The 26087-nt window shown below is 44.3% G+C and overlaps 1 protein-coding gene and 3 non-coding genes across 5 annotated transcripts; all 4 read left to right on the forward strand.

The window, feature by feature from the left end:
• The first annotated feature begins 21850 nt into the window (after nt 1-21850).
• On the forward strand, nt 21851-25881 carry RPL17 (ribosomal protein L17). Of its 2 annotated transcripts, XM_034996342.1 has the most exons (7): nt 21851-21928; nt 22689-22741; nt 22827-22867; nt 23400-23534; nt 23783-23881; nt 24761-24952; nt 25704-25777. In XM_034996342.1, exons 2-7 carry the CDS (start codon nt 22702-22704, stop codon nt 25749-25751), a joined length of 555 nt encoding a protein of 184 aa, XP_034852233.1. In that variant the 5' UTR covers nt 21851-21928; nt 22689-22701; the 3' UTR covers nt 25752-25777. The 2 variants fall into 2 exon arrangements, with proteins under 2 accessions (XP_034852233.1, XP_034852234.1); XM_034996343.1 differs by lacking the exons at nt 21851-21928; nt 22827-22867 and having other exon boundaries at nt 22687-22741; nt 25704-25881.
• Nucleotides 22540-22605, forward strand: LOC118004803. The gene has a single exon (XR_004677693.1). It is a non-coding gene; the product is annotated as a small nucleolar RNA SNORD58 (small nucleolar RNA).
• Nucleotides 22957-23021, forward strand: LOC118004802. Its single transcript, XR_004677692.1, has one exon. It is a non-coding gene; the product is annotated as a small nucleolar RNA SNORD58 (small nucleolar RNA).
• Nucleotides 23634-23699, forward strand: LOC118004801. Its single transcript, XR_004677691.1, has one exon. It is a non-coding gene; the product is annotated as a small nucleolar RNA SNORD58 (small nucleolar RNA).
• Nucleotides 25882-26087: the final 206 nt, after the last annotated feature.

A 26087-nucleotide genomic window follows, 5' to 3' on the forward strand; every position in this document is an offset into this window, starting at 1 on the left:
CAATCTCAAAACCATAGTGCTAAGTGTAAAATAGAGGCTACAAATTCTATCTACAATGCGACACCATTGAGTAAATCTCAAGAAGAAGCAAGAATATAACGTATTGTCACAGCCTCATTCATGTAGGTAATAAAAGTATAAAAACATGCAATTTCGGTTTAGTGGTTAACCTGAAGGGACGGAACAAGGTGGAATGAGAGTATTGGCCTTTAATATTATTTCCTGCAGGGGCGCCTGGGTGGCTCAGTCATTAGGCATCTGCCTTCGGCTCAGGTCGTGATCCTGGGGTCCTGGGATCGAGCCCCGCATCGAGCCCCGCATCGGGCTCCCTGCTCCGCGGGAAGCCTGCTTCTCCCTCTCCCACTCCCCCTGCTTGTGTTCCCTCTCTCGCTGTCTCTCTCTCTGTCGAATAAATATATAAAATCTTTTAAAAAAAATTATTTCCTGCAAAAGGAGAGATTTCCGAAGTAAATAAGGCAACATATTACATATTTGTTAAATCAAATGAATGGGATATATGGAGGCCAATAATATTTTCTGTGCTGTTCTGTGTTCTTGAACTATTTCATAATTTAAACCCTAAGAATTAAAATTAAGTTGATAAACTGACACATACTTTGACGAACCAAATTCTTAATACATGCCAGTTTGCAAACCCAGGCATTTACCCACTTACTGAAGCACGAGTCAGTGTGAGATTTGAATAGGAGGAAATAATTGCAGTGGGATGATTTGGGCAACTAAAAACCTCACACAATATCACGTGAAGTGCAGATACGTGTGTGAGCGTGCATGCGCGCGCACACACACACAAATACACACACACACACACACACCCCAGCTGTGGAGTGCTAAATAAAAAATCCAAAGTGCCCCCAGGAGGATTACAATAGAATAGAAATAGAATATTCTCTCTCTTGTATTAAGAAAAGAATCAGTTAGGTCATTGCTTGAAAGTAAAGCTTCCACTAAAGACAGCCTTAGCAAGTAAGGCTGTTTCCCAGGGGCTGGTGACCGTGCAGGAGGAGGAGTAGCGAAGAATGCTGATTTCGTGTTGTGGGGCCTCCACTGGGCCTCCCAGCAGAGCCAGGCTGAGGACTTGCAGAACTGATGACGGAGGGTGAGCCAGGAAGGCAGGGCGCCAGGGGCCACCTGCCCAAGGGTTCCAGCGACCCACAGAAGAAACTTTGCCAAGGCCTGAAGCGCATCGAATCCTTAAAAGCTTCTAATCTAACTGCTCACCTACTGCAGAAATCTCTTCTACAGCATCCCTGTCAAACCTCTGCCCAAACACTTCCAGAGTTGGGGCCCCACTGTTTTTGAGGCATCGGATTATATTATTGGACCATTTTGGTTGTTGGAAGATTCTTACATTTTTTAAGAGAAATAATCAGGGACGCCCAGGTGGCTCAGTCGGTTAAGCGTCTGCCTTCGGCTCAGGTCGTGATCCCAGGGTCCTGGGATCGAGCCCCGCATTGGGCTCCCTGCTCAGCGGGAAGCCTGCTTCTCCCTCTCCCACTCCCCCTGCTTGTGTTCCCTCTCTCGCTGTGTCTCTCTCTGTCAAATAAATAAACAAAATCTTTAAAAAAAAAAAATAATCAGAACAAAAGCAGGAGGCATACTAGTACAAGTAAAATGTGTGTAGGGTGTGGGCACATGAGTGTGTGCATATTTGGGAAATCATACATCAAAATATAAAATATTATTACTCTGAGGATTGGGATTATTGGTGATTTCTTCTTTTTGTCTGTCCTTATTTCCTAAAATGAACAAGTTTTACTCTGGTGAAGTGGGAAGAGGTAATGCATATATTTTAAACTCAGTGGGGAGATAAACTTCTTTCTCACAAACATGAAACAAGCCCTTTCCTGTCTTGTGTCCCTCAGTCCCAGTTCTGTCGGATCTACTCTCAGGTGGACAATGGGTGCTAGGTCAGAACTTTCTGTGTGGCTGGCTCACCTTGGACACACACCGCCTGCCCATGTGAGAAGAATGAAACTTCTTTGGTAGCCACAGAAAATATAAGCACGTCCACACTTCACATCAGTGAGCTGGGAAAACCCAGGCTCCTCTCAGAAAAGGGGCTGGACTCAGCCCTCACATTCCAACCAGCACCTTCCAGAAATGCAATGATTTTTTTTTTTAAGATTTTATTTATTTATTTGAGAGAGAGAGAGAAAGCACAAGCAGGGAGTAAGGGAGGGGCAGAGGCAGAAGGGGAAGCAGGCTCCCAGCTAGGCTCAGAGCCCAAGGGGGCAATGAGGATGTCTGCCCGCCTGGTGACAGGATTTGCAGCCGACAAAACTCTCTGCCAGGCAGGAGAATTGTGCGGCCTGTCTGGCTGCAATTTATTCTCCTCGGTCACTTTGACTGAAGCCAAGTGTCGGGAGAAATTTGAATCTGAATGCTCCTGCCTCTGGAATAAGCTCAGAAAAATATACAGGCTCTCTTCAACAAAGAGCCAGCCTGGCTGGATCTGAAGACCCACGTTTGGGGTGGGATAAAGACACGCATGCAGACACCATCCAATTGAGCGGAGTCTCAAGAAACCAGAGGGAGATTAATTTCTTACTGGAGGGAGGGATTGAGCCGGCGGGAGGGGCACAAGCTTTGCATAGAAAGGTTGAGCTAAGGCAAGATATGGCCGGGAGAGTCAGGGACTATGTCAGAAAAACTTTATTGCACTCACCTGAATGATGCATCAGGGAAGTCGAGGGCCTTAGTAGGGAAAGGACCGCTTCATGGACAGGTATGTAAGGACGTTTGTTGCAATACAGTTTTCTTTTCTTTTTAAGATTTTATTTATTTATTTATTTATTTATTTATTTATTTATTTATTTATTTATTTATTTATTGGAGAGAGAGAGAGAGCACAAGCAGGGGGAGCGGCAGGCAGAGGGAGAAGCTCCCCACTGAGCAAGGAGCCTGATGTGAGGCTCCATCCCAGGACCCTGGGATCATGACCTGGGCCGAAGGCAGACGCTTAACCGACTGAGCCACCCAGGTGTCCTGCAATACAGTTTTCAATAGCAACAGATTGGAGACAACCTGTCCCCACATCGCTAGGAGACTGTATCAATGCACTGCGGAATACTACGTGGCCATTGAAAAGAAGACAGTAAATCAACACAAGCTGATATAGAAAAACTCCAATTCTTACTTTAAGTGGAAAAAAGGAAGGTATAGCATGTGATGTGTGTCACATATGTTACTGTCTATGGGAATATGCTTTTACATCCATATAAGATCTCTGAGACAATCCCCAAAAAATAGGAGTAGAAGGTAGACTCACTTTCCACCATATACCTTTCTAGACTGTTTAAATTGTTTATCATGTGCCTATATTCTTGTTTGAAAATATAAATAAATTGGGGCGTCTGGGTGGCTCAGCCAGTTAAGCCTCTGACTCTTGATTTCAGCTCAGGTCTTGATCTCAGAGTCGTGAATTCAAGCCCTGCATAGGGCTCCATGCTGGGCATGGAGCCTACCTAAGATTTAAAAATTTTTAAAACTTTTAAAAAGAAAAGAAAATATAAATAAATAAATAACGATGACAAAGAAAAGGGGTGGTGAGAAGATACTTCACCACTCCTTTCCCTCCAGAGTCAATTCTGCCTTCCCTTCCCAGGTACAATGGTTAGTTTTACATGTCAGCTTAGCTGGGCCAAAGTACCCAGATACTTGGTCAAACATTATCCCAGATGTTTCTATGAAGGTATTTTTTACATGAGATTAACATTTAAATCAGGAGACTGGACAAAGCAGATTACCCTCTGTAATTCGGGTGGGCTTCATCGAATCAGGAGAGGGATCTGAGAGAAAAAGGGCTGAGACCCCTTGAGAAAGGGGTCTGCCAGCAAATGGCCTTTGGGCTCGAACTGCAATTCTTCCCTAGGTCTCCAGCCTGCCAGCCTACCTGGCAGATTTTGGATTTGCTAAGCCTCCATAATTATGGGAACCAATTCCTTAAAACAAAATCAATAGATCTTTCTCACACACACTATAAATCTAGTCAAGAAATAATCAAGAGTCAAGAAAGAATCCTGCTTTAACTTCTATCATTTAATCCCTACAGCTACCGTATATATGTACTGTGGGCTTCTTTCTCTGGAGAACTCGGACTTGAGGGCTTGAGAGGAATCTCTGAGGCCAGGCTTTTGCAGAGGTAGAGTGAGGGGACGTTTGCTGCCTGCTGGGGAGAGGGCAGGGGATGACTGCTGACCTCCCTCTGGGGAGCAGAGCTGAAAGAAATGCCCGTCCTCTGTCAGCATGTGGGGCAAGCCCTCCCGTGGTCCTCCCACAGATACTCGGGATACTCTCTGAGCATTAGCGTATAGGTTCCTTTGCGTCCTCCTGGTCCTTCCTCACGATCTGTCTTCTTTTCCTCTCTCGCTCTCCACGTCTTTTCCTTTCTGTGTCTTCGCTGTGAACAAGGTTACACCAACAAGGCAAAAATGAAGGTGTTTCTGGCAGCTGTCTTCTCCCTGGGTTTGATCCTTTTGGCCTCAGTTCAGTTCCCCATCGTGGCCTCCAAGGCTGGCACATTCAGCCGAGCAGGACAGTCAATCAGCCAGCTACTTTGTCTCAAAGAACCAAGTAATAAGTTTAACCATTTTCTCCCAGCTGTTATTGTTTGACCAAATAAGACCAGGCAATTCAAGTCAAGATGATTGAAAATGACATGTATAGATGCCCTGTTTTTTTCTCCCTTTCCAACTTGTGACACACTGAATTATTCATTCAGACTGTGTTATTCATTCTTCATTCCACCATGAAAGGGGGCATAAAATGATCTCAAACCTAAGGTCCTTACATTGGGTGGTCCCTTTAAAATAAATCTCCCTCCATGGATCCAGCTTCAATTAAGTACTCAATCCACAAAGACTAAACGCAGTTATGATTAAGGCATCACACTAGGCATTGAAAGAATTCAAAGGAGCAGAAAAAGAGCTTATGTACAAGAGGATTAGGTAAAGCGCACACATAAATAGATCATAAATTAGTAAAATGGTATAAGGCTAAATAAGTGACAAAGCAGAAGGGAGCATGCACTGTGGGCTAGAATGTCTCTGAAGGCTCTGGCTTGGGCACCAACGACGGACAGGAGTCAAGAATAATCCTGCTTAAAAGTCTGTTATATCATTTAATCCCTACAGCTACCCAGCAGGGTGGGTAGGTCAGGCAGATCTTCCCATTGTCTGGGTGGGTAAGTCAACAAGTATTTCCTGCCACACATCAGGAATGAACATTCAATGAGGTCACGTGCTTGGGGCCATGGGTACCCTGCACATCAATGCTAGAATTGGGGCTGGAACGAGATTTCCCAATGCCCTTATTGGTGCTCTGCTCACGAAATTAGAGAAATAGACAAGGCTTCCCAGGCAAGGGCATCAACAGGCACAAAGGCCCAGAGGCACAAGGAGAGAGTGAACAAACCAAGCCACCTTGTACAGGGGGAGAAAGAGAAGGCTCACTCCCCATCTCCATAGGACACACATGCACACACTCCTTGTTTTCCTCCAATTACGCTCTGCCTGGGAGAATATAATCAGCAGACAAAGAATTAATCAGGTATCATTTGAATCACGATCCGAAAAGGATATCTTTGACCTATAGGACTTTGGCCCACCCCCCCCATAGAAATCCAGCTCCAAGTCCGTTCAACAATTAATATGATGATACAAAAGCTTCTACTTGGGGCTAACTTTATGTCAGAAACTCCTAGAGGGAGTAATAGTAAGTCTATTCAGCAAAATAAATAAATAAATGAAAGGAGCTCTACTATTTATGCAAAGTTATGCACATTGTTCCAGAACTGATAACTTTGGCACAATTGCAGCTACACACAAAGAGTTATCAGCAAGACAAGGAATTTGTTCTAGGAGCAGTAAATAGTGGGGTGAGGTGTTCACTTCAGCTCATTGGCCTGGGGCTTCCAACCGGACAAGACTCTGCCATGGGCTGACCAGCTTGGACACAGTGTAACTGGGAGCTGTTGCAATCCCAGCTGATGTGAGCAGGAAAGAATTGAGTGTGACCTGCCAGGAGATACTGGACAGTGGCCTCCACTTTCTCTTCCCTGGTTGGTCAACCTCCTTATCTGCACAGTCAGAATAATAAAGCCTAAAAAAAGTGTCTTTGAAGGCCTCCGAAGGCACATCCACATGGTCAGCTGCCACCGTCATCTTGACCTTTCCTCCCGGGCAGACCTCAGTGGGGACAAGGAAAGCATTCTGGGGGCCTCTGCCAGGGGTCTATGGACCTGGACAGATTCACAAGCAGAGTGAAGCTCAACTTCATCTGGGATCTCTCCTCCACCTGGCTGCTGGGTTCTGCAATGACCAGCTTTAATGTCCTCCAGGAGATACAGAGTCTCCACTGAAATCTCCACTGAGATTTCAATTCCTAGCCAGCAGATTCCCATCCAGTGATGGAGTTCCCTCCAGTGTCCAGAACAAGTTCCATGCTGCCAGGGATGCCAGCTGAACTCAAGTAATGAAAGGAACAGGCCACTTCAGGAGGCAGTCAGCTTAGTCTACTGAGGTCACTGGAAGTGGTAGAAATTCTTTATTTGCAGTTAAATCTATTCCTGACAATTCCCAGTATTGATTTTAGTTCTGTCTACACCCTCATCTAAGTGGTAACCCAAGTTCCAGAAGACTGTCGGTATGAGAACCACCTCTGATCTGAGTCTTCTCCAATCCAAGTCAAACACCCACAATTTACCTTTGTAACACAGTGGCTATGAACTTCCAATGGGAGAGGCCATGTTTGGAATCCCTCGTCTGCTACTTTCTGTCTAAGTGCACCAAGGGCAAGTTACTTAATATGCTCATGTTCCTTTTCTGCGCCTGTATAATGAGACCAGAAATGCCCACTTCTGAGATGTAGGGCAGACAGACTCTGAGATGTCCCCTGTGACACCAACCCCTGGTCTCATGCCCTTGTGCATGCTCCCCTGAGTATGGGGCAAGACGTGTGATGCACTTCCAAAGTGTACAATACAGCAAAGGTGACAGGATATGTGACACTTCCATAATTATGTTACGTAAGAGTCTAACATCCATCTTCCTAACTGACACTCTCCTTGTCGGCTTTGATGAAGCAAGCAGTCATGTGGGTGAGGCCCACATGGTGAGGGACTGAGGGCAGGCTCTGGCCACCAACTAACTAGGAACTGACGCTGGCCTCCAGGGGACACCAGGGAGAAACTGAGGCCCTCCATGACAGCCAGCCAAGACCTGAATCTTGCCAACAACTGGCAGATCCTCTCCCAGTCAAGCCTTCGGATGAGAACCTAGACCTCAGTTGCAGTCTTAAAGAGAATCCAACCTCGCCTGGACTCCTGATACACAGAAACTCTAAGATAATACATATGTTGTTTTAAACCACTAAGTCTGTGATATTGTTTGCAACACTAGAAAACGGATACTCTGAGAGGCTCTGGGAGGACGTAAGCAAAATTCTCAGCCAGTGCTTAGCATACAATAAGTAAGTGTTCAATTATTTGCAGGGTTGGGTTTGTTTGTTCGTTTTTTTTTTTCCATTTCCTGGTCCTCATCTAACATTTCACCAGCACCAACACCTCCATCCACTGTTCCTCCCTCCTCAGAGTCTTTCTAGTTTATCGCTAATCTTCAAAACATACTTGTGACCTAGAATCCTTCATGTTAAAGAAGTGCCTTTCCAGAGCTCTATTAAAATGCACTTGCGTTCCTTAGCTGGGAAGGGCCCTTCAGGAAAATGTACTGTCCTCACATGAGCGGGCTGCCACCCTGGGAAACAAACATAGGGCTCTGAGGGAAAGAGCACAGCTTTTTTTTTTTTTTTTTTTTTGGACATTTGGAGCATGGGGTAGCCCCTGGGGAAGGTCAGATCTGGAAAAGGCCCTGTCTTGGAGGGCTTCCTAGAGGAACAGCTTCCAAAAACGTGGCACAAGGCAGAGAACTCAAGAAAGGGGAGCACACTGACCCCAGGGGCCCTGTCTGAGGAGGCAGCATCCAGACTTTAATATCCCAAGCTCCTGCGCCTGGAGGGCTCAGTATGTGGTGACTATCAACATCAGATCCAGAACTATTGGCTCCCCACTCTGCACTCAGCCTGGTTGGACCATCCCTGCATTAGTGCACATAACTCCGGTAAGTCACTAACTTAGGTCTGGGCTTAAGAGTCATAGAGGCAGAGACCACCTTTTCTTTATCTTTGAATGTTTCTCATCTAGCACGTTACTCATACATCCTAGGTGCTAACTAAACTGTAGCAAACTGAACTAAGTGCTGAAGAAGTCTCAGTAGCTCGTCTGGGGAGAACTCTAATGGCAGAAAGGGGAAGAAAGGGGCAGTAAAGAGTTGAGGGAAGAGAAAGAGGAGTTGGTATGTCTAAAGGCAGAGCAGGAGCCCCGTGGATGCTGAACCGGGGAGGAGGCGGGGCCTGGGAGAAGCAAGCCTTAGGAAGGTCTAGAGGCTCTGGGGCGCCAGGGTGGCTCAGTCGGTTAAGTGTCTGCCTTCAGCTCAGTCATGATCCCAGGGTCCTAGGATCAAGCCCCACGTGGGGCTCCCTCCTTAGCGGGGAGTCTGCTTCTTCCTCTCCCTCTGCTGCTCTCCCTGCTCAGTCTCTCTCTCTCTCTCTCTCTCACTTAAATAAATAAAATCTTAAAAAAAAAAAAAAAGGAAGATCTAGAGGCTCTGAAGTGAGGACGCTAGGCAGGCGCAGGGTCTCTTGCAGGGCTCACAAAGTAGGGGACAAAGCCTTCCTCCAGGAGTGAAAGGACTCCCCCAGGGACCTGGCAAAAGATAAGAAGCTCTGGACTAGTGGCAGTGACAATGGCTTCCACATTTTCCAGGACAGGAACACCATCCAGGCACAGTTTTCTGGTACTTATCAAACCTTATGGCTCAACATTTTATTTCAAAAAAATGTGGCCACTACAGAAATCACCCTGGGGAAAGAGATGGGCTTGAGACTTTTTATTTGACTTTTTTTTATATTGTTTTGATTTGTTGAACCAGATAAATGTATTCCCTGTTTTTAACATTTAAATCATAAATTTAAAGAAGAGGGGTGCCTGGGTGGCTCAGTCGGTTAAGCATCTGCCTTCGGCTCAGGTCATGATCCCAGGGTCCTGGGTTTGAGTCCTACATCGGGCTCCCTGCTTGGCGGGGAGCCTGCTTCTCCCTCTGCCTGTAGTTCCCCCTGCTTGCACTCTCTTGCTCTGTCAAATAAATAAATATAATCTTAAATAAAATAAAATTAATTTAAAGAAGAAAAAAAACCTGAAAAATTGGTCTAGAGAATGTCACACGGACAAAAAAGAAAAGAAGTCCCCTTCAGAAACAAAGAGAGGGGAGCAAAAGCTACACCCTCTATCTAGGTGCCTTACAAAAGGCCCCCACCACCGGGAAGGGCACAAGGCAAGAAATGTCAGGACAATATTTTTTGTTTGCACAACTGGGTAAGCTGGGGATCACTTTCTGTTACACAGACAGCAACAGAACAATGTTTCTTCCTCTGGGTAATGAGAGGATTGGACATCATCAGACACTTGCCGCTCTAATGGTCTCACCGCCTTTGAGAGAGTTTTGCTTGGTTGGGTCTCATAGGTCAGTACTGTTTTCCTCTAAGCTGCGGGGGGGTTCCCCCCCAGGGTGAGGCTTCATCGTTCTTTCTAATCGCTTTCCCACCCCGCCCCGCCCTACCCCCAACCCCACTCACTGCCCCCTCAGAGCCTCAGCTTTGAAAAACTTAAAAGTCAGCCCAGTTTGGAGGAAATACAGAGTTCATTCGATCAAAGTCATAGTTACATGTCAAGGTAAACAGAACATGCTACCCACACCCTTTGCCCACAAAATGATAGAGAAAAGCTTTACTCAGTGCTGAACAGGTGCCATCTAGTGGCCCATGGTGTCACTCAGCCAGCCCACAACAGAGAGTACCCCTCAAAAAGAAGTTTCTATGAACAATATTAAGGCTCTTTTCCAGGCTAGCCTTTGGCAAAATTGTGAAATCGAAGGCACATTTCCCCATTTTTCCAGTTTCCCCTTTCTGGAATTCTCCCCTATGACAGGCAGGCGTAATGCAGAGAACAAACGCAGGAGTCAGGCCAGCCTAAGTCAGGTGCATCCTGTGCCACCTATTAGCTGCAGGATCCAGCGCAACGTACAGAACTTCCCCAAGTCTCAAGTCCATCCTCTGCGAAGTGTGGGCATTACAACCTTCCTTACAACGTCATAATGGGGAAGAAGTATGATGAAGCGTGCATAGCATTCAGCGTGCGGTAGATGCACCCTAAATATTAGCTCCATTCTCAAGTACATTTTTATTTTTGAAATGGGAGTGTAAAAGACAAATACTGAGCTCTGGTCCCTAGCAGTATTCAGATAGAGGGTGGATACCCTCCCTTTATAGGCCAGCAGGAAAAATTCCGTGCAGAGTTCACCAGAAGAGGCTTTATGAAACTCGAGAGGTGTGGGCAAACTAACAAGGGACACGGAAACACCAGAAACCTCACAACAACAGAGAGATGTTTCCACACCCAGGACTGACGGGACAAGGAAAGGAGAAATCGTAACGGAGCCCAGGGAAATCTGAGCCTGGGAGGAGGGGCAATCTGGCAGGGGATGTAGTCTGGGAGGGATAGAGCCACTCCAGAACCTGGTGCCAAGGTAGCAAGGGAGCTGGGAAGAAATAGCCCAACTCCTCTCCCCTTGACCTCCCACCTCCTGCCCATGCTCATCATTGGCTACAGCCAACGAGAAGTCAGCTGACAGGGAGGCCTGGGTCCCCAGGCTGACAGTAGGCTCAGCCTCATGGGGCCCAGAGCAGGGCACAGACACCAGAGAATGGATCTGGAGGAGACACCCAGAGGATAAGCACTTCAGAATGTCAGAGAGGAAATCCTTGCTTTGGGAAAAGTATCAGATCAGGTGATGTCCCCGGGTAAATTGTAAGGAGAAAGGAAGAAAGAAGGAGCCAATATTAATCGACTATCTGTTTTATGCTATTCACATTGTCTTTTAACTTTCTCTTATAACTTTCTCAGGAACCCAGTACAATTGGCTTTGTGATCTTCCTTTTTACAGATGAAGGAGCAAAGCTCAGCAAAGCCAAACAACTTGCACTGAGACATTTCATCCCCAGTTACTAGATGCCAGGACCCCTCTAGGTGATCTCCTCTGCCCTCCCCCCCCCACCCCCCGCGGGGGAGTTCTGGGAGGTAGAGGAGAAACAGACCAGAGAGGCAAAGAAAAGGCCCAGGACCCCCTGAATAAGAGATTACATTTTCCTTATTGTCATGAAAAGAATTCCCCCTTCCTGGCAAATAAAGCCCATTTCTAAGTGAAGCTCAAACAGCACTGGAGGGAGGTTTAGACTGAGGAGAGCAGAGTAATCTCTGCCAAGGGATTAAGACTCTCCTCCCTTGGCTGTCCTGGGGGCCCAGGAGCTAACCCGCTGAAGAGAATTATACAAAGGGGCAGGGAGATGGATGACAGGCTAAGTGACAGAACATTGAATATTCACTCATGTGAAAATCCCCAAAAACAGTCTTATCTGAGAAAATGGTCAGACTAACCCATATTGGCCAACAGAACGACCAGGCTGACAGATATTTTTCCCAAAAGATATAGCATCAACTAAAAAACAGTTGTTTAGACAAATTGTCAAACTCCCGCAGGGCCCACTTGCCTTCTTGTCTTGTCAGGTCAGAAAGGAGAATGGCTACTACTTTGAAAGTTGAGTTTGTTGTTTCCTGCTACTGCCTGGAGATCTACATAATAAATGAAGTCCCAGAGGTCACCATTATGGAGAAGCCAATAGAAGGTCTTGGGGGAGGGTGCCTGGGTGGCTCAGTTGTTAAACGCCTGCCTTCGGCTCAGGTAATGATCCCGGGGTCCTGGGATCGGGCCCCGCATCGGGCCCCGCATCGGGCCCAACATCGCGGCCCGCATCGCGCCCCGCATCGGGCCCAACATCGCGGCCCGCATCGCGCCCCGCGTCGGGCTCCCTGCTCCACAGGAAGCCTGATTCTCCCTCTCCCACTCCCCCTGCTTGTGCTCTCTCTCTCTCTCTTGCTGTGTCTCTCTGTCAAGTAAATAAAAAAATAAAGATCTTAAAAAAAAAAAAAAAAAGAAGGTCTTGGGGGAGTTGTGTTTCAATCCTGTATGCCACTCCCACCTTCTTCACCTTTGCCAAACTCGACCTTATGTCTGAATATCTGCTAGTTTTCCTGGGTCTCTGCCACGAAGCAGTCTGAGGTTCCTGGCCTCCCCAATCCACCTGGCACCTCAGAACCGGAATAATTCTCCTCAACCTGCCTCCGTTAGGTCCCTCCTGATGAATGCAGGCAACAGTAGTTGGAGAAGGTGGGAGTGTGGGCCAGGCCCTGGAGAGTCTTGCAAAAGCTGGGGTGAAGCTTCACAGCCAGTCATGAAACCGACTGCCCCGAGGCTCGGTGGGGAAGTGAGGCTAGCCACGTTGAGCCAGGAAATGTGAAGGTTACGGGTAAGCAGTCAGGAAGGCAGGAATATGCAGAACTGGCAGCAAGGAGGCAGAGAAAGAACATAGACACTGAGGGTAGAGGTGGGTTCAAATCCCCACCCTGCCCCCTTTGAACCTTGTTTTTCTTATCTGTGAAATAAAACAATACTGCCCGTTGTTGTGGACCCTGAGATGTGCCTCCCTGGTCTCTCTTCAGGAGTGAAGGACTTACTCTCCATCTGTCAGTCCTCTCTGAGGATTAGCTGAAGAAAACTGCCTCACCCAAGGTCACATCTCCTTCCTGGGGAAGACCACATCCAGTGACTGATCCATGGGTGGTACAAAAGCCCAGCCTTCACCCAACTTGGGACAACTCTGAAGGAACATCCAGCTCCAGAGTTCCCCTCGGTGGGGTTGGGGTGTTTGCTGAAGCCTTCACTGGACTGCATCACGGCCTAACTTGGTCCTCTGATCAGTCCGGCCTCCTTTCCATAGTAGTGAATCCATGAGCACTACTTAATCTCTGCCTCCAACTCTGCTTTCTGGGAAGAACACTATGGGACACCCACCTCATCCACTCAGGAGGTTCCAGAAAGTAGCAAATGTAAAGCATCTAGTCACAACACCCAGCATAAGAAATGTCAATCTCTTTCCCTTCTCCAAATTTATTTTTTTCAAATTCTTATTTAAATTCTAGTTAATTAACATACAGTGCAATATTGGTTTCAGGAGTAGAACCCTTCTCCCAGTTTAACCCAGCTTGACCCAGTATGTGGGCGGCCAAACCCTTAAAGGCTATTGTAGCATTTATTCAACCAGGATTGGCATGTTGTCCCTCTGCCACAAAACTTTCACTGTGCCAGAGAACACGGTCTGCAACACTAAACATCTGCACAAGTCTTCAGGGCATGAATCCTGGGTTGTTTTATGGCATCGCTTGCATTGTGCTCACTCCTTTTTAGAATGTGTCTGTGTCTTGCTATCTTCCTAATTAGACAGTAGACTGCCTCTTGGCATTTACCATACATAGACAGCACATGGCCCGCCCTGTATATGCAGCAGTTTCTTGGTCAAATGGATAATGAATGACAGAGAGAAAGAAATTGTCAAAAGTCTGTGGTTTAGGCCACTCAGTCTGGGGCATTTTGTTACAGCAACCCTAGCAGACTTATGCCCACACTGTTGGGGCGCCTGGGTGGCTCAGTCAGTTAAGCGTCTGCCTTCAGCTCAGGTCGTGATCCCAGGGTCCTGGGATGGAGCCCTGCATCAGGCTCCCTGCTCAGCGGGGAGCCTACTTCTCTCTCCCTCTGCCCCTCCCCCTGCTCATGCTCATGCTCACTCTCTCACTCTCACTCTCAAATAAATAAAGAAAGAAATCTTAAAAAAAAAAACAACTAATGCCCACACTGTTATTTTAAAGTGTTGAAACTTCTTGGGATGCCTGGGTGGCTCAGTCTGTTAAGTGTCTGCCTTCAGCTCAAGTCATCATCTCAGGGTCCTGGGATCGAGTACTGCATTGGCCTCCTTGCTCAGCAGGGATCCTGCTTCCCCCTCTGCCTGCCGCTCCCCCTGCTTATGCTCTCTCTCTCTCTCTGACAAATAAATAAAAATCTTTTAAAAAAATTAATAAAGGGGCACCTGGGTGGCTCAGTCGGTTAAGTGTCTGCCTTCGGCTCAGGTCATGATCTCAGGGTCCAGGGATCAAGTCCCGCATCGGGCTCCCTGCTCAGCAGGGAGTCTGCTTCTCCCTCTGACCCTCCTCCCTCTCATGCTCTCTATCATTCTCTCTCTCTCAATAAATAAATAAAAATCTTTTTAAAAAATTAATAAAATAAAAGCGTAAAAGGGTCTTCAGCCAGATTTTAGTAACTGTTGTGATGTTCCCTGCTGTAACTTAGAAAGTATTTCCTATATCCTAAAACAGTGCCCTGCATGAAGATGGGGTACTAAACTACTGCTGGAAAAGTACCCCAAAATGTCCATAACTTTGCAACAGAATTTAGATATGATGAAATGCTATGAAAAAACTTTTTTTAAAAAAAAGAAACCCAGGGCGCCTGGGTGGCTCAGTTGGTTAAACGACTGCCTTCGGCTCAGGTCATGATCCTGGAGTCCCGGGATCGAGTCCCGCATCAGGTTCCCTGCTCAGCGGGGGGTCTGCTTCTCCCTCTGCCCTCTTCCCTCTCATGCTCTCTGTCTCTCATTCTCTCTCTCTCAAATAAATAAATAAAATCTTAAAAAAAAAAAAAGAAATCCATAATATGTCATGCTGTTAATCTAGGAAATCCTTCTCTGAAACATAGTAATTTTTTTTGACAAGTACTAATGTAGTACTTTCTATGTACTAGGCACTGTTCTAAGTGCTCCACAAATAACTAACTCATTTAATCCTCATAACAACCCTATAGCGGAGGCTCTATTATCATTCCTATTTTACAGATAAGGAAAGATAAAGATAAGGCAACTGAGTATGGTGATTAACATAACTATATATATATGAGAAAAAAAAAAAAAAGAGAAGGAAACTGAGATGCAGGAAACGTAAGTAACTTTCTCCAGGTCAGACAGCTAGCGACTGGCAGCCGTTGACAATGAGGTAGGCGATGACATTTGAAACTAGAAGTCCGGCCGCAGTGTCTATGCTCTTAAGCACCACGCTATGACATATTAGAGATAATGCTGACAACACTAAGTGGAATGTTATGACAGTTGCATATGTAGGTGTATTAGGAATATGTTCCTTCTTATGTTCCTTGTCATGGGAAATCAGTCTTGCATTTTGCAATGCCTTCAGAATCATCTGCTGCAAAACCTTCTACTACCTTCTATTGCCAGATTCTCTTCATTCCAACCACCAGTGCCACATAACTCCAGATTTTATTATTATCCACTTCCAAGGCAGAGACTCTGAAACCCACATTAAGCAGGGCACATGCTCCCTGAGATATTCAGTAAATGACCTCTCTTCAAAATCCTTCTGGTGGTTTAAGAGAATGGGAACTGCAAGAACACCTCAAAGTTTTCTCAGTGAGAAAACCCACGTGAAATGCTTGAAACCATGGCTGGCTCCTACTAAGGGCTGTCGAACGTCAACCATGTTTCTTCCTATTACCTTCCTATCACCTTATCTACCAAACTGCCTGCACCCACTCCACAGTCTCCAGGTCCTCTCCGGCTACCACGAATGGTGTGCTCTCGCCATGCTCTTGGGACACTTATGCTCTAGATCCATCTCCACTCCCCTTTGCAAGAACTCAGCTCTTACAATTATACCTTCTTTTTCGCAGAGTCAGTCTCTCTCTCTCTCTCAACTAGAGGACTCACAGCTGTGCCACTCTTCTCCAGTGTCTCCCATCTTCTAAACTCTTCCTTTAGTTAACACATGATCAAAATAGCATTGCAAATCAATAGGGAAGACAAAGATTATTGAAAAAAGAGGAAAAGATATTTCAAGCTCTACCACAGATGGATAGCAGATCCGAACATGAAAAATAAAACCATATAGTCTCCCCCAAATGAGAGAATTTCTTAAAATTATCAGAGTAGAGAAGGCTTTTCTAACACAAAACCACAAAAGAAAAAAAGTGAGAAATTTAAAAACATAGAACTAAAACATTTTGGGCAAAGCGAAGTCAAAACACAAATTACAAACGGGGGTTGGGGGTGGATGGATATTTGAAACTCTTTTTGTTGTTGTTATACATCTGCGATTTTATTTCTTCTTTGGGGTTAGGGTTGAAGGGAAACAGAGATTTTGGCTGAGAAACTTTTTTGCTGAAATTATATCCTGAAAGTTTTAAGTAAGTAGCAGAAGAAGGGGAAGATAGGTAATCCGGTCAACTGGGGCCTAAAGTTGCTACCCCATTTCCATATCTGCTCCCATGACTTCCTGTCCCAAACCAGATTACAATAAGGAAGGGAACTATTCTACTCTGTATTTTGCTGGTTAATGATCTAGGCAGGAGAGGGAAGGGGGTGGGTTCCACCACAGGTTCCCAAGAACAAGGGGCACATGCCAGTTCATTCTACTGTCTCTGTCTGAGCTATGATCCCTAAGGTCCCTATCAAGGGGCAGAAGGTCCCTATGTGGCCTCGATTTGCTTCCAGACCTTTTCCGGAGCTTTAACGCCCAGCTGTGGTTGACAAGGCACGAGAAGACAAGCGAAGACCAAGGCCACACCCACGATGGCCCCTTGGAATTTCCAGAATAAGTGTGGTTCCATCAGAGCTGAGCGCAGCTTTTGAACTCATCCCACCTAGATGAGCGGCATGTGATTTTCTCCACATACCCCGTGGAACCCCGCTCGGGTGGTTTTTGCCTGAGAATTAGAACACGGAGCTCCTTCTTCTGCCACCAACACTCTTCCACCATCCAGCAGGGCAAACCCGAGGCGCTCCTGCTCACTTCTCCACCCGCACAGGAGCCTCTGCTCCGCGAGCGTGGACGTGAAAGCGCAGAGAACCTGCGGAGGGGGCTGCCTGCGGGAGGCGGGCCCCCCTGCGCTCAGAGGCCTGGGGTGCTCCGTGTCGCACCTGCACCTTCGGGACCGCGAGACCTGCTTGATGGGCCTTGTGCCTCCCTTGGGCGCCTACACTGCAGCCCTCTGGGAGCTTCCAGGTCAGGGCAGAGGCTGTATTGGAACGTCCCCATGGCCATGGCCAGAAGAGCCAACACGCATTCGTTGCTTTGGGCGGTGAGCTCACTTCTTTCGACCCGCGGGGGGCCCTCAGGAAAGGTGGGGCATAAGTCTAGCACCCCGTCACCCCAGACCATACCTGTCGAGAGCATCCCGCCGCCGGATGTTGGAAACTTTTCTTAGACTAATGGTTAATCTCTTAGTGTATAAAGAGTTTATACAAATTAAGAAGAAAAAGATCAACAACACAATAAAAAACAAAACATGAACAATTTGCAGAAAAGGAATACAAACGGCTTTTAAATACTTTTTATTTATTTTACAGCTTTTTAATGGCTTTTCATACACTTTTGAAAAAATTCTCGACCTCTCTCGTAAGAAAAATGTAAATCAAAACTTCAGTGAAATGCTATTTTCCACGTATCAGATTGGCAAAGGTAAAGAGGGTTGATAATCCACTGTGTTGTGAAGGTGTGGAAAACATGTACTCTCAAACGTTGCTATTTAGAATATAAATTTTTCTGAACACTACAGAGTGCAATTTGACCATATATATATCAAAGTTCCAAATGTATTTGCACTTTGATCTAACAGTACCATTTCTGGAAATTTATCCTGCAAATAATCTCACATGTGCAAAATGACCTGTATACAGAGCATTTATTCCAGACTTGTTTTTAAAAGCAAAAGTTTGAAAACAAACTAAATGTCCATCGATAGATAAATTATGCTATGTCCATCCAATAGACTACAACTCTATTTTTTAAGTGAAATAACTTTATATATACTGATGTGGAAGCTTTTTCCAAGGTTTATTGTTAAGATAAACAAAAAGCAAGATGCAGAAGATTGTATATAGTATACTATTCTGGGGGTATTTGTAATTCATAGAATTTTTTGGAAAGGATATAATGCTAGTATTGGTGGAAGCCTTGAAAGTAGGGAACTGGGAGTTATTGAGGAGAGAAGGTATATCCATGTGTTTGGGCTTTCATAGCAAAGTACCACAGATTGGCAGGCTTAAACAGAAATTTATTTTCTTATAGTTCTAGAGACTAGAAGTCCAAGGTGAAGGTTTAAGCAGGCTTGGTTTCTTCTAAGGCCTTTCTCCTTGACTTTGCAGATGTCTCCTCCTCAATCTGTGTGTGTGTATCCTCGTCTCTTCTTGTAAGGACACTACTCATATTGGATCACTAATCATACTGGACATCCATATAAACTCATTTTACTTTAATTACCTCTTTAAAGGTCCTTTCTCCAAATAGTCACATTCTAAGGCCCCAGAGTTAGAACTTCAATATATAAATTCTAGGGGACACAGTTTAGTCCATAACAGAGGAGAACTTCATTTTCTTATATATCCTTTTGATTCTTTTGAATTAAGTACTATATGCATGTCTTACAAAATATTTTTAGAAGTCTCTCTTATTCTTACATTTCCCTCCAGCTGCTGCCACTTTTCTTTGTTCTGTTTCACAGTAAAATTTCCCTTCCCTTTATTGTCTCCTCTGGCTCCAATCTGGCGTTCAATTCCACTGCTCCACAAAGAGTTCTCTTGCAAAGACCACCACTGACCTCCCTTTCTGGTGGTTACTTTCTTGTCGTCATCCTACCTAACATCACAGCATTGAAAGGAGCTTCTTATGGCCTCTGTAATACCAACTTTTCTGGTCTCCCTCTCCCCCCATTGCTCTTTCTGAGTCCTTTTTTGCTGGTCTGTGCCCCTTCCTTGACATCTGCATGGTAGAGCATGCGTTCTCAACCATAGACCTTGTATTCTTCTCTATCCACACTCTTGCAGAGGCTCCCAAACTTTCTGGGTTCACAGCACCTTTAGTATCTCACTAATTTTTCAGTATTTATAGGACAAAAGAAATACCCAACAGTTCCATTTCCTAGTTAGTTCCCAAAAGTCAATAAATATGTAATCCTATTATAAATACTATGTATTAAATCTATTAATATTGTAAATATATCCTTAGTGGCCATTTGAAAAAAATAACATGCACAAAATGAAGACAAAGATCGTATTTATTTCTTAAGCTTATTTTATTCTTAAATAACAATTCATTTACTTCCTAAATAACAATTTCTTACTGAGATTTGTGCATCTTATGGGCATTGTACAAGTTTGCAGACCTTGGGATCTTATTGGACACTACCATCTTCATTTCCTGTTCCATGATGATTTTTACAGACTGCTTTCTTTTCATCAAAGCAACCACAGAAACCCCACCCTTGCAAAGATATAATGGTATCAAAAGGAATGTAGTAAATATCTAATGTTGAAATTATGAACTAACTCTAGCAAGTCATTTGCATGATGACTGACCCATATCAAGTATTGTTGTTTCTCTCAAAAATTTAAAATATCCCACATAGTAGATTTTATGAAATATGTAAAGAAGAAATAATACCAATCCTTCACACACTTTTTCATAAAACAGAGGAGGAAAGATTTCCTGACTCATTCTGTAAAACCAACATTACCCTAATACCAAAGCCAGAGACATCACAAAAAAACTACAGTATCCCTGTAAGCAGAATATCCAGTAAAACTGGAAAAGGATTATATGCCACAGCCAAGCAGGGTTTATCCCAGGCATGCAAGGTTAGTTAACAATTAAAAATCAATTAACATAGTACACCACACTAACAGAATAAAGGACAAAAACCACATGATCAACTCAACAGATGCAGAAAAAAACACATGACAAAATTCAACACCCACTCATGAAAAAAATACTTCCACAACCTGATAAAGGTCTATGAGAAAACTATTGGTAATATCATATTTACTGGTGAAAGACAGAAGATTTTTTTCCATAGGACTGGGAAAAAGACAGTGGTGTCCATCTTCATTACTTCTATTTATTATTGTGCAGGACATTCTGGCCCCCTCTAAGAAGGCAAATAAAAAGGGGGGTGAGGAAGGAAGGAAGGAGAAAGGAAGGAGTCCTAAGGAATATAGCAGGGTGAAGGAAACAAGTTGAAAATGTAGAAATCAGTTCTATTTTTACATACTAGTGATGAACAATCCAAAAATGAAATTAAAAAATAATGTCACTCAGGGTGCCTGGGTGGCTCAGTCAGTCAAGCATCCGACTCCTGGTTTTGGCTCAGGTCATAATCTCAGGTTCATGAGATCCAGCCCCCTCGCCTCCCCGCTCTGCACCCCCCTCCCGCCCCGTCCCAGACAGCGGGCTCCACGCTCAGCAGGGAGTCTGCTTCTCTCCCTCTCCCTCTGCCCTTCCCCGCTTCACGCTGGTGCCTGTGTGCCCACATCCGTGCACTCTCTCTCTCAAATAAATAAATCTTTTTAAAAAAAATGTCACTCACAATAGCATAAAAAAATTAAAGAACGAAACTTGTACTCTGAAAACTACAGAACATTGCTAAGAGAAATGATAAAAGATTTAAACAGATTTTTTTTGTTGTTCGCAGATATAAGACTTAAAATTCTTCAATGGCAATTCTCTTCAAACTGATCTATAGATTCAATGCTAACCCTATCAAAATCCCAGCAGGCTTTCTGAGAAATTAACAAGCTGGTCCTAAAATTTATATGGAAATATAGAGGACCCAGAAGAGACAAAACAATTTCGGAAAACATATACTAGCTGATTTCAAATTTCACTGTAAAGTTTCAGGACAGTGAGATGTTGATGCAAAGATAATCAAATAGATCGACAGAACATAATTGAAAGTCCAGAAATAAATCCTCCCCTTTCTGGTCAATTGATTTTCAATAAAAGTGTGACAGCAATTCAATAAAAAAAGACAGTGTTTTTAACAAATGGTGCCAGAAAAATTGACTATCCATATGCAAAAAGTTAATTTAGACCCTTATGTCAAACAAAATTGAGTTACAAAAATTAATTCAACCCAAAGGTAAGAACTTAAACTGCGGAGTAATTTGATGTCTGTCTGGGACGAGCTCAAGCAAGAGATGTGGAGTGGATGAGAGATGTGGAGTTGGGTGTTCTCAGCTTGCGGTTGAAGCCACGTGAGGGATGGGAGCTACTGAGGAAAGACCATGGAATCCAACCTCTACCTGGCAATGGGAGTGGAGTCCAGGAGAGGGATCTGGGACTGAGGTCTCTGGAATCCTGGTCAAGGAACCAAGAGTGCTTAGAGCCATTGTCCAGAGTTTTTTCACTTAGAATTTGAATTTGCCTGGAGTGATGGCGCCTTGAAATAGAAGACCCAAAGCTAAGTGCTAAGACCACCAATGGCTGTGAGGGAATAACCAGATAGATGACTTGGGTGAGAAGAAAGGAAAGATAGCGGCCAAGAGTTTTTCTGCACCAGGAGAAGATCTAGAAGTGTCATTCTTCAACCATTGTAGTACACCTGACTGGATGATATTCCCCTCCTGAGAATTTTCTGATTATCGTAATTACCATCCCATCCTTTGCATCTTCTTAATTGTCCATTTACTAACCACTTTTAGGGGTACATGATCACATAATCAAATCTAACAAATGTTGGCGAATAAATGTCTCGTCTATATCTAATAATACGTGATCCTATCCTAGAACTATAAGCCTCTTTTTAATTGATTGAAATTTAAAATCTATAACTTTATTTCTGGATACCAAAAAAAGGAGAATTTTGAGATATTCCCTAAAAGGGCAATTCGTTTCCAGACCTTCTAAAACATATTCCACACTCCCTTTCTCCTAGAGCTCCGCCTTCCTTCAAATCACTTGCTCGCTTGCTCGCTCGCTCGCTCGGCTGGAAATCTCGCGAGAGATCGAGTTCTCATGAATTCTCCCAGGAGCCTCTGCTCTTCCTCTTCCCCTAAGCGGCCTGAGGTGAGTGATTGTTTGCCGTGTCTCCGCGGCTACTGAATCCTCCGGTCATCGCCACCATCCTGGTTTCGGTGGCGCTGATGTCCATGTCCCCGGGAGGAAGGCTTCTGCGGCTATCGATTCTTCGCTGAAGGGGATGTCCCTCGGTGCAGGGGGACGTGTCGGAGCAGAAGGCCGCGATGGGCGGGAATGGGGGTGGCGAGGGGTACGGGCGGCCTGTGGTCAGTGCCGTTTCCGACTCCTCAGGGCCAGTGTCTTTCGGTGAGTGTCGGCTGAGTACGCGGCGCGTGTGTGGCTGCAACGAGAGAACGTTTTGGGGGAATAAAAGTAAAGTCGGGTTGAGCCTTCATCCGTTTGAACGAGTGTTTGAAGTTCGATGGCGCTTAACGTAATAGCCCAGAAGTTCTGGGGAGACGGCAGCGCGTTCTCCAGAGGGAAGCGTCCTGCCGCGTCGAGGCGTCGAATCCTTTTACTCCTGAGGGATCCAGAGGGGGATTGAAACTGTATTTTCCTTCAGAGGGGGAGGGCTGCTGAGGTCCGTGGCACTAGTCTGTGTCAGCGCTGCCGCAGGCCCTAGTGGATGCAGGGGCAGAAAGCACCGGAGAAGAGGGTGGCCGCGATGATGGCATTTCTTAGGACACCTTTGGATTAACCATGAAAACAAGTACTTTCTGAGCGGCTGTTGGTAGTAGTTAACACACACTTAAACTGCGTCGGTGACCGTAAATTCGTGTCGACAGAATTCCTTCCCGCTCCCTTCCAGGTGACCTCTGAAAATGGTTCGCTATTCGCTTGACCCAGAAAACCCTACGAAATGTAAGTGAACAATATATTCCTTATTTTGGGGGGTAAAAGGAACAATGAGATACCCCCAAATTAACCCAAACTTTTTGTTTCTTAGCATGTAAATCAAGAGGTTCAAATCTTCGTGTTCACTTTAAGGTATGGGAACCAACGTTCACGTTCTAAGAGTTGTGTCACGTGTTCCGGTGAATTTCCCCCCCCCCCCCCCCCCCATTCTGAAAAGGTGACTGCAGTGATGTGTTTCTTAGGACACCTTTGGATTTACCATGAAAATTAATCAGTTCTGAGCGGTCACCTTCAAGATACTGATTCTGTAACCGTCAATCATACAATGAGCACTTTAAGATTCATGGAATTGGGTAAAACTAAGGAGAACTACTTAAACTAGTGTAGAGAAGAGAATGGGACATACATAGTTACAAGGTGATGGGATTAAAACATTACAGTTAATAGGGGTTTGGAATTTGTTTCTCCCTAACTTTAAGCCAATTCTCCCTGGTTTTTAAGCACAGGTTTTTTTTTTTCTCTCTACATTGCCTCACCTTTCAAGAATGGGAAGTCTTTAATTTAATGTTGACATTTTGAAAAAAAAAAAAAAAGAATTGAATGTTTACTTGAAGAATTGTTATCCTCTAACAAGGTTAACTCAGTTTTTATTGTCTATACTTAGAACACACGTGAAACTGCCCAGGCCATCAAGGGTATGCATATCCGAAAAGCCACCAAGTATCTGAAAGACGTCACTTTACAGAAGCAGTGTGTGCCATTCCGTCGCTACAATGGTGGAGTTGGTAGGTGTGCCCAGGTGAGAGCTCTTAGTTGCTACCTGAAAGGACGTTGTAACAGAAAGTGATTGGGTGGGGTAACAATGGTTAGGATCTGCCTTTAATCGGGTTCTTTCTGGTTGCTGTGATGACCAACTTAGGACACCTTTGGATTAACCATGAAAAAAAACTGTGTTCTGAGCAACCTTCATAAAATAAATTCATCTTGATTGTAACACTGATTTAAATCAGGGGAAATGACTAATCACCTCTCTTGGATTTCTTTCAGGCCAAACAGTGGGGCTGGACACAGGGTCGGTGGCCCAAGAAGAGTGCTGAATTTTTACTGCACATGCTTAAAAATGCAGAGAGTAATGCTGAACTTAAGGTACCCAAACCATTAACATCTTTATATGTATATGACTTGGATGGTGGTTCAATTACTGTTGCTGTTGTCCAGATTTGTTTCTTTGTCTTGGCTTCTCAGTAAATTTCACATTTTTTTTTTTCATCTCCACCTCCAATTTCCAGAAGACCAAAATTTTTGTCTGTGAAGATGTTCAAAAGCATGGTCTTAAGTCTGTTTTCCCTTATAAACCCAGTCCTAGCAAAAACCCACCATTTTCTCTCATGTATTTTACTCAAGGGTTTATAACCTTTCTGGTATCATAGACATTTTTGGTAGTATGACTTGTGAACTTCAAAAAATACTTGTAAATGCAAGCAGTAGAAACCTTGTATTACAAAGGAACAAGAAGAGGTTCCCAAAATGATTGCCTTAGTAATGGTTAATGTGGTTTGTTGCCTGTGTGCATAATGGAGAGACAGGTTAAATGTGAGATTTTTAAAACAATGAATATAGTCAACAAAGCAGTGTCTGTTTTGTGCATTATCCATTACCCTTTGTATTTGGAAATCTAGGCCAGAACTGGAGTTAATGTAGGTCTGACTATAACCCTTCTAGCTGCTAAACTGCGCTGCCAAAATCTTGTTTTTCATCAGTGCTTAGAAATTGACACTACCAGATCCACTCTCCTCAATGACTTCTAGGGAGGCCACTTACAAACTGCATATAGCATTGAGTTTTGGTAGTTACTTAGGTTTAAGGAAAGATGCTTAGAATAAAGGTAAAAGCAACCAGCTGTTTGAACAGATATGCTATGTAGAGTCTTAGAATTGCCTTGTAAAGGTGAGGACTTGATATAATGATAGGGTTTGTGGTGTTGAGATAAAGATGTTGATTTGATTTTGTTCTCCCTCTTTCCAGGGTTTAGATGTTGATTCTCTGGTCATTGAGCACATCCAGGTGAACAAAGCCCCCAAGATGCGGCGTAGAACGTACAGGGCTCATGGTCGGATTAACCCATACATGAGCTCTCCTTGCCACATTGAGATGATCCTTACTGAAAAAGAGCAGATTGTTCCTAAACCAGAAGAGGAGGTTGCACAGAAGAAAAAGGTAAACTACTTTCATTGGTCAGTTTTATTTGTTTGTTTGTTTGTTTTTACATATTTCGTTACATCAGAACTATATAATTATCTGGCTTTTTAATATTTTGTTATATCAGAATTATAATTATCTGCTGATGGCCCCACCTATATGTCCATAGCCACTTTAAGTGCAACATGTGCGAAAAATGGGCCCTTCCCCTCTCCCCACCTCTCCAAATAAGCTTGTTTTCAGTAACTGAATCCCATTCAGTTCTTTAAGCTGGGAACCTGGGACTGATTCTGGACTCCTTCCCTTTGTGCCTCATGAATTTAACTTCTATTGATTTTGTTGCTTAAATACATTGTCTTCCATTCTTTTTTTTTTTTTAAGATTTTATATTAGAGTGAGAGCGGGGGAGAGGGGCAGAAGGAGAGAATCTCAAGCACAGAGCCCCACTCCAGGCTCAATCTCATGATCCTGAGATCATGAGCCAAAACTAAGAATGGGACACTTGACCGACATAGCCACCCAGATGCCCCTGTTGTCTTTGTTCTTGTTGCCACTTACACATGGTCTGCCTGCCCCCAGTCTTCACAAACTCCCAGCTTACTCTAATTTCCTTACATCTGTCCCTCCCCCCATGCCATTTCTCTATGGCAAAGGACTCCCTTTTACATTGATGTTTCCTATTTTTTCCTGAACTATAACCTATTCAAGATGTAGTGTGAGTTTCTCCAGGAAACTTGTAACAGACCTTTTATTTTTGTTTCTTTCCCAGATATCCCAGAAGAAACTGAAGAAACAAAAACTTATGGCCCGGGAGTAAGTTCTGCAGAATAAATGCAAATAAAAATAAAAAGAGAACGTTGGTGGCCTTTTATTATTAAACATATTTCAAGTATCTTCGCAAAATGGATCAAATGAGTTTTCTTCCGATTAAACTAGAAAGATTATTATTTGTCCTCTGCCATTAATTTTGGTTCATGAATTTCTTGGTGCTTTGCATAATGGAATTTGAGCATGGGCATTTTTCTGAATTTTTTTCCAACCACTTTGAGATTGAGCACATTGTACGATTAACCCAATTACAGTTCAGTGGTTTTTATTATATTCAATTATGCATCCATCGCCAGGCAAATTTTTGGACATTTTCATTATCCTA

The sequence above is a fragment of the Mirounga leonina genome, unplaced genomic scaffold (genome assembly GCF_011800145.1).
Source record: "Mirounga leonina isolate KUSES-001 unplaced genomic scaffold, KU_Mleo_1.0 Mir_93, whole genome shotgun sequence".
NCBI lineage: Eukaryota > Metazoa > Chordata > Mammalia > Carnivora > Phocidae > Mirounga > Mirounga leonina.

What these genes read in the sequence shown, in the direction of transcription:
- RPL17 (XM_034996342.1), top strand. Translation starts at nt 22,702, where the DNA reads ATGGTTCGCTATTCGCTTGACCCAGAAAACCCTACGAAAT. An exon ending in CCCAGAAAACCCTACGAAAT is followed by an intron (nt 22,742 to 22,826) that starts GTAAGTGAACAA and finishes TTTGTTTCTTAG; the next exon opens with CATGTAAATCAAGAGGTTCA. An exon ending in AGAGTAATGCTGAACTTAAG is followed by an intron (nt 23,882 to 24,760) that starts GTACCCAAACCA and finishes CCCTCTTTCCAG; the next exon opens with GGTTTAGATGTTGATTCTCT.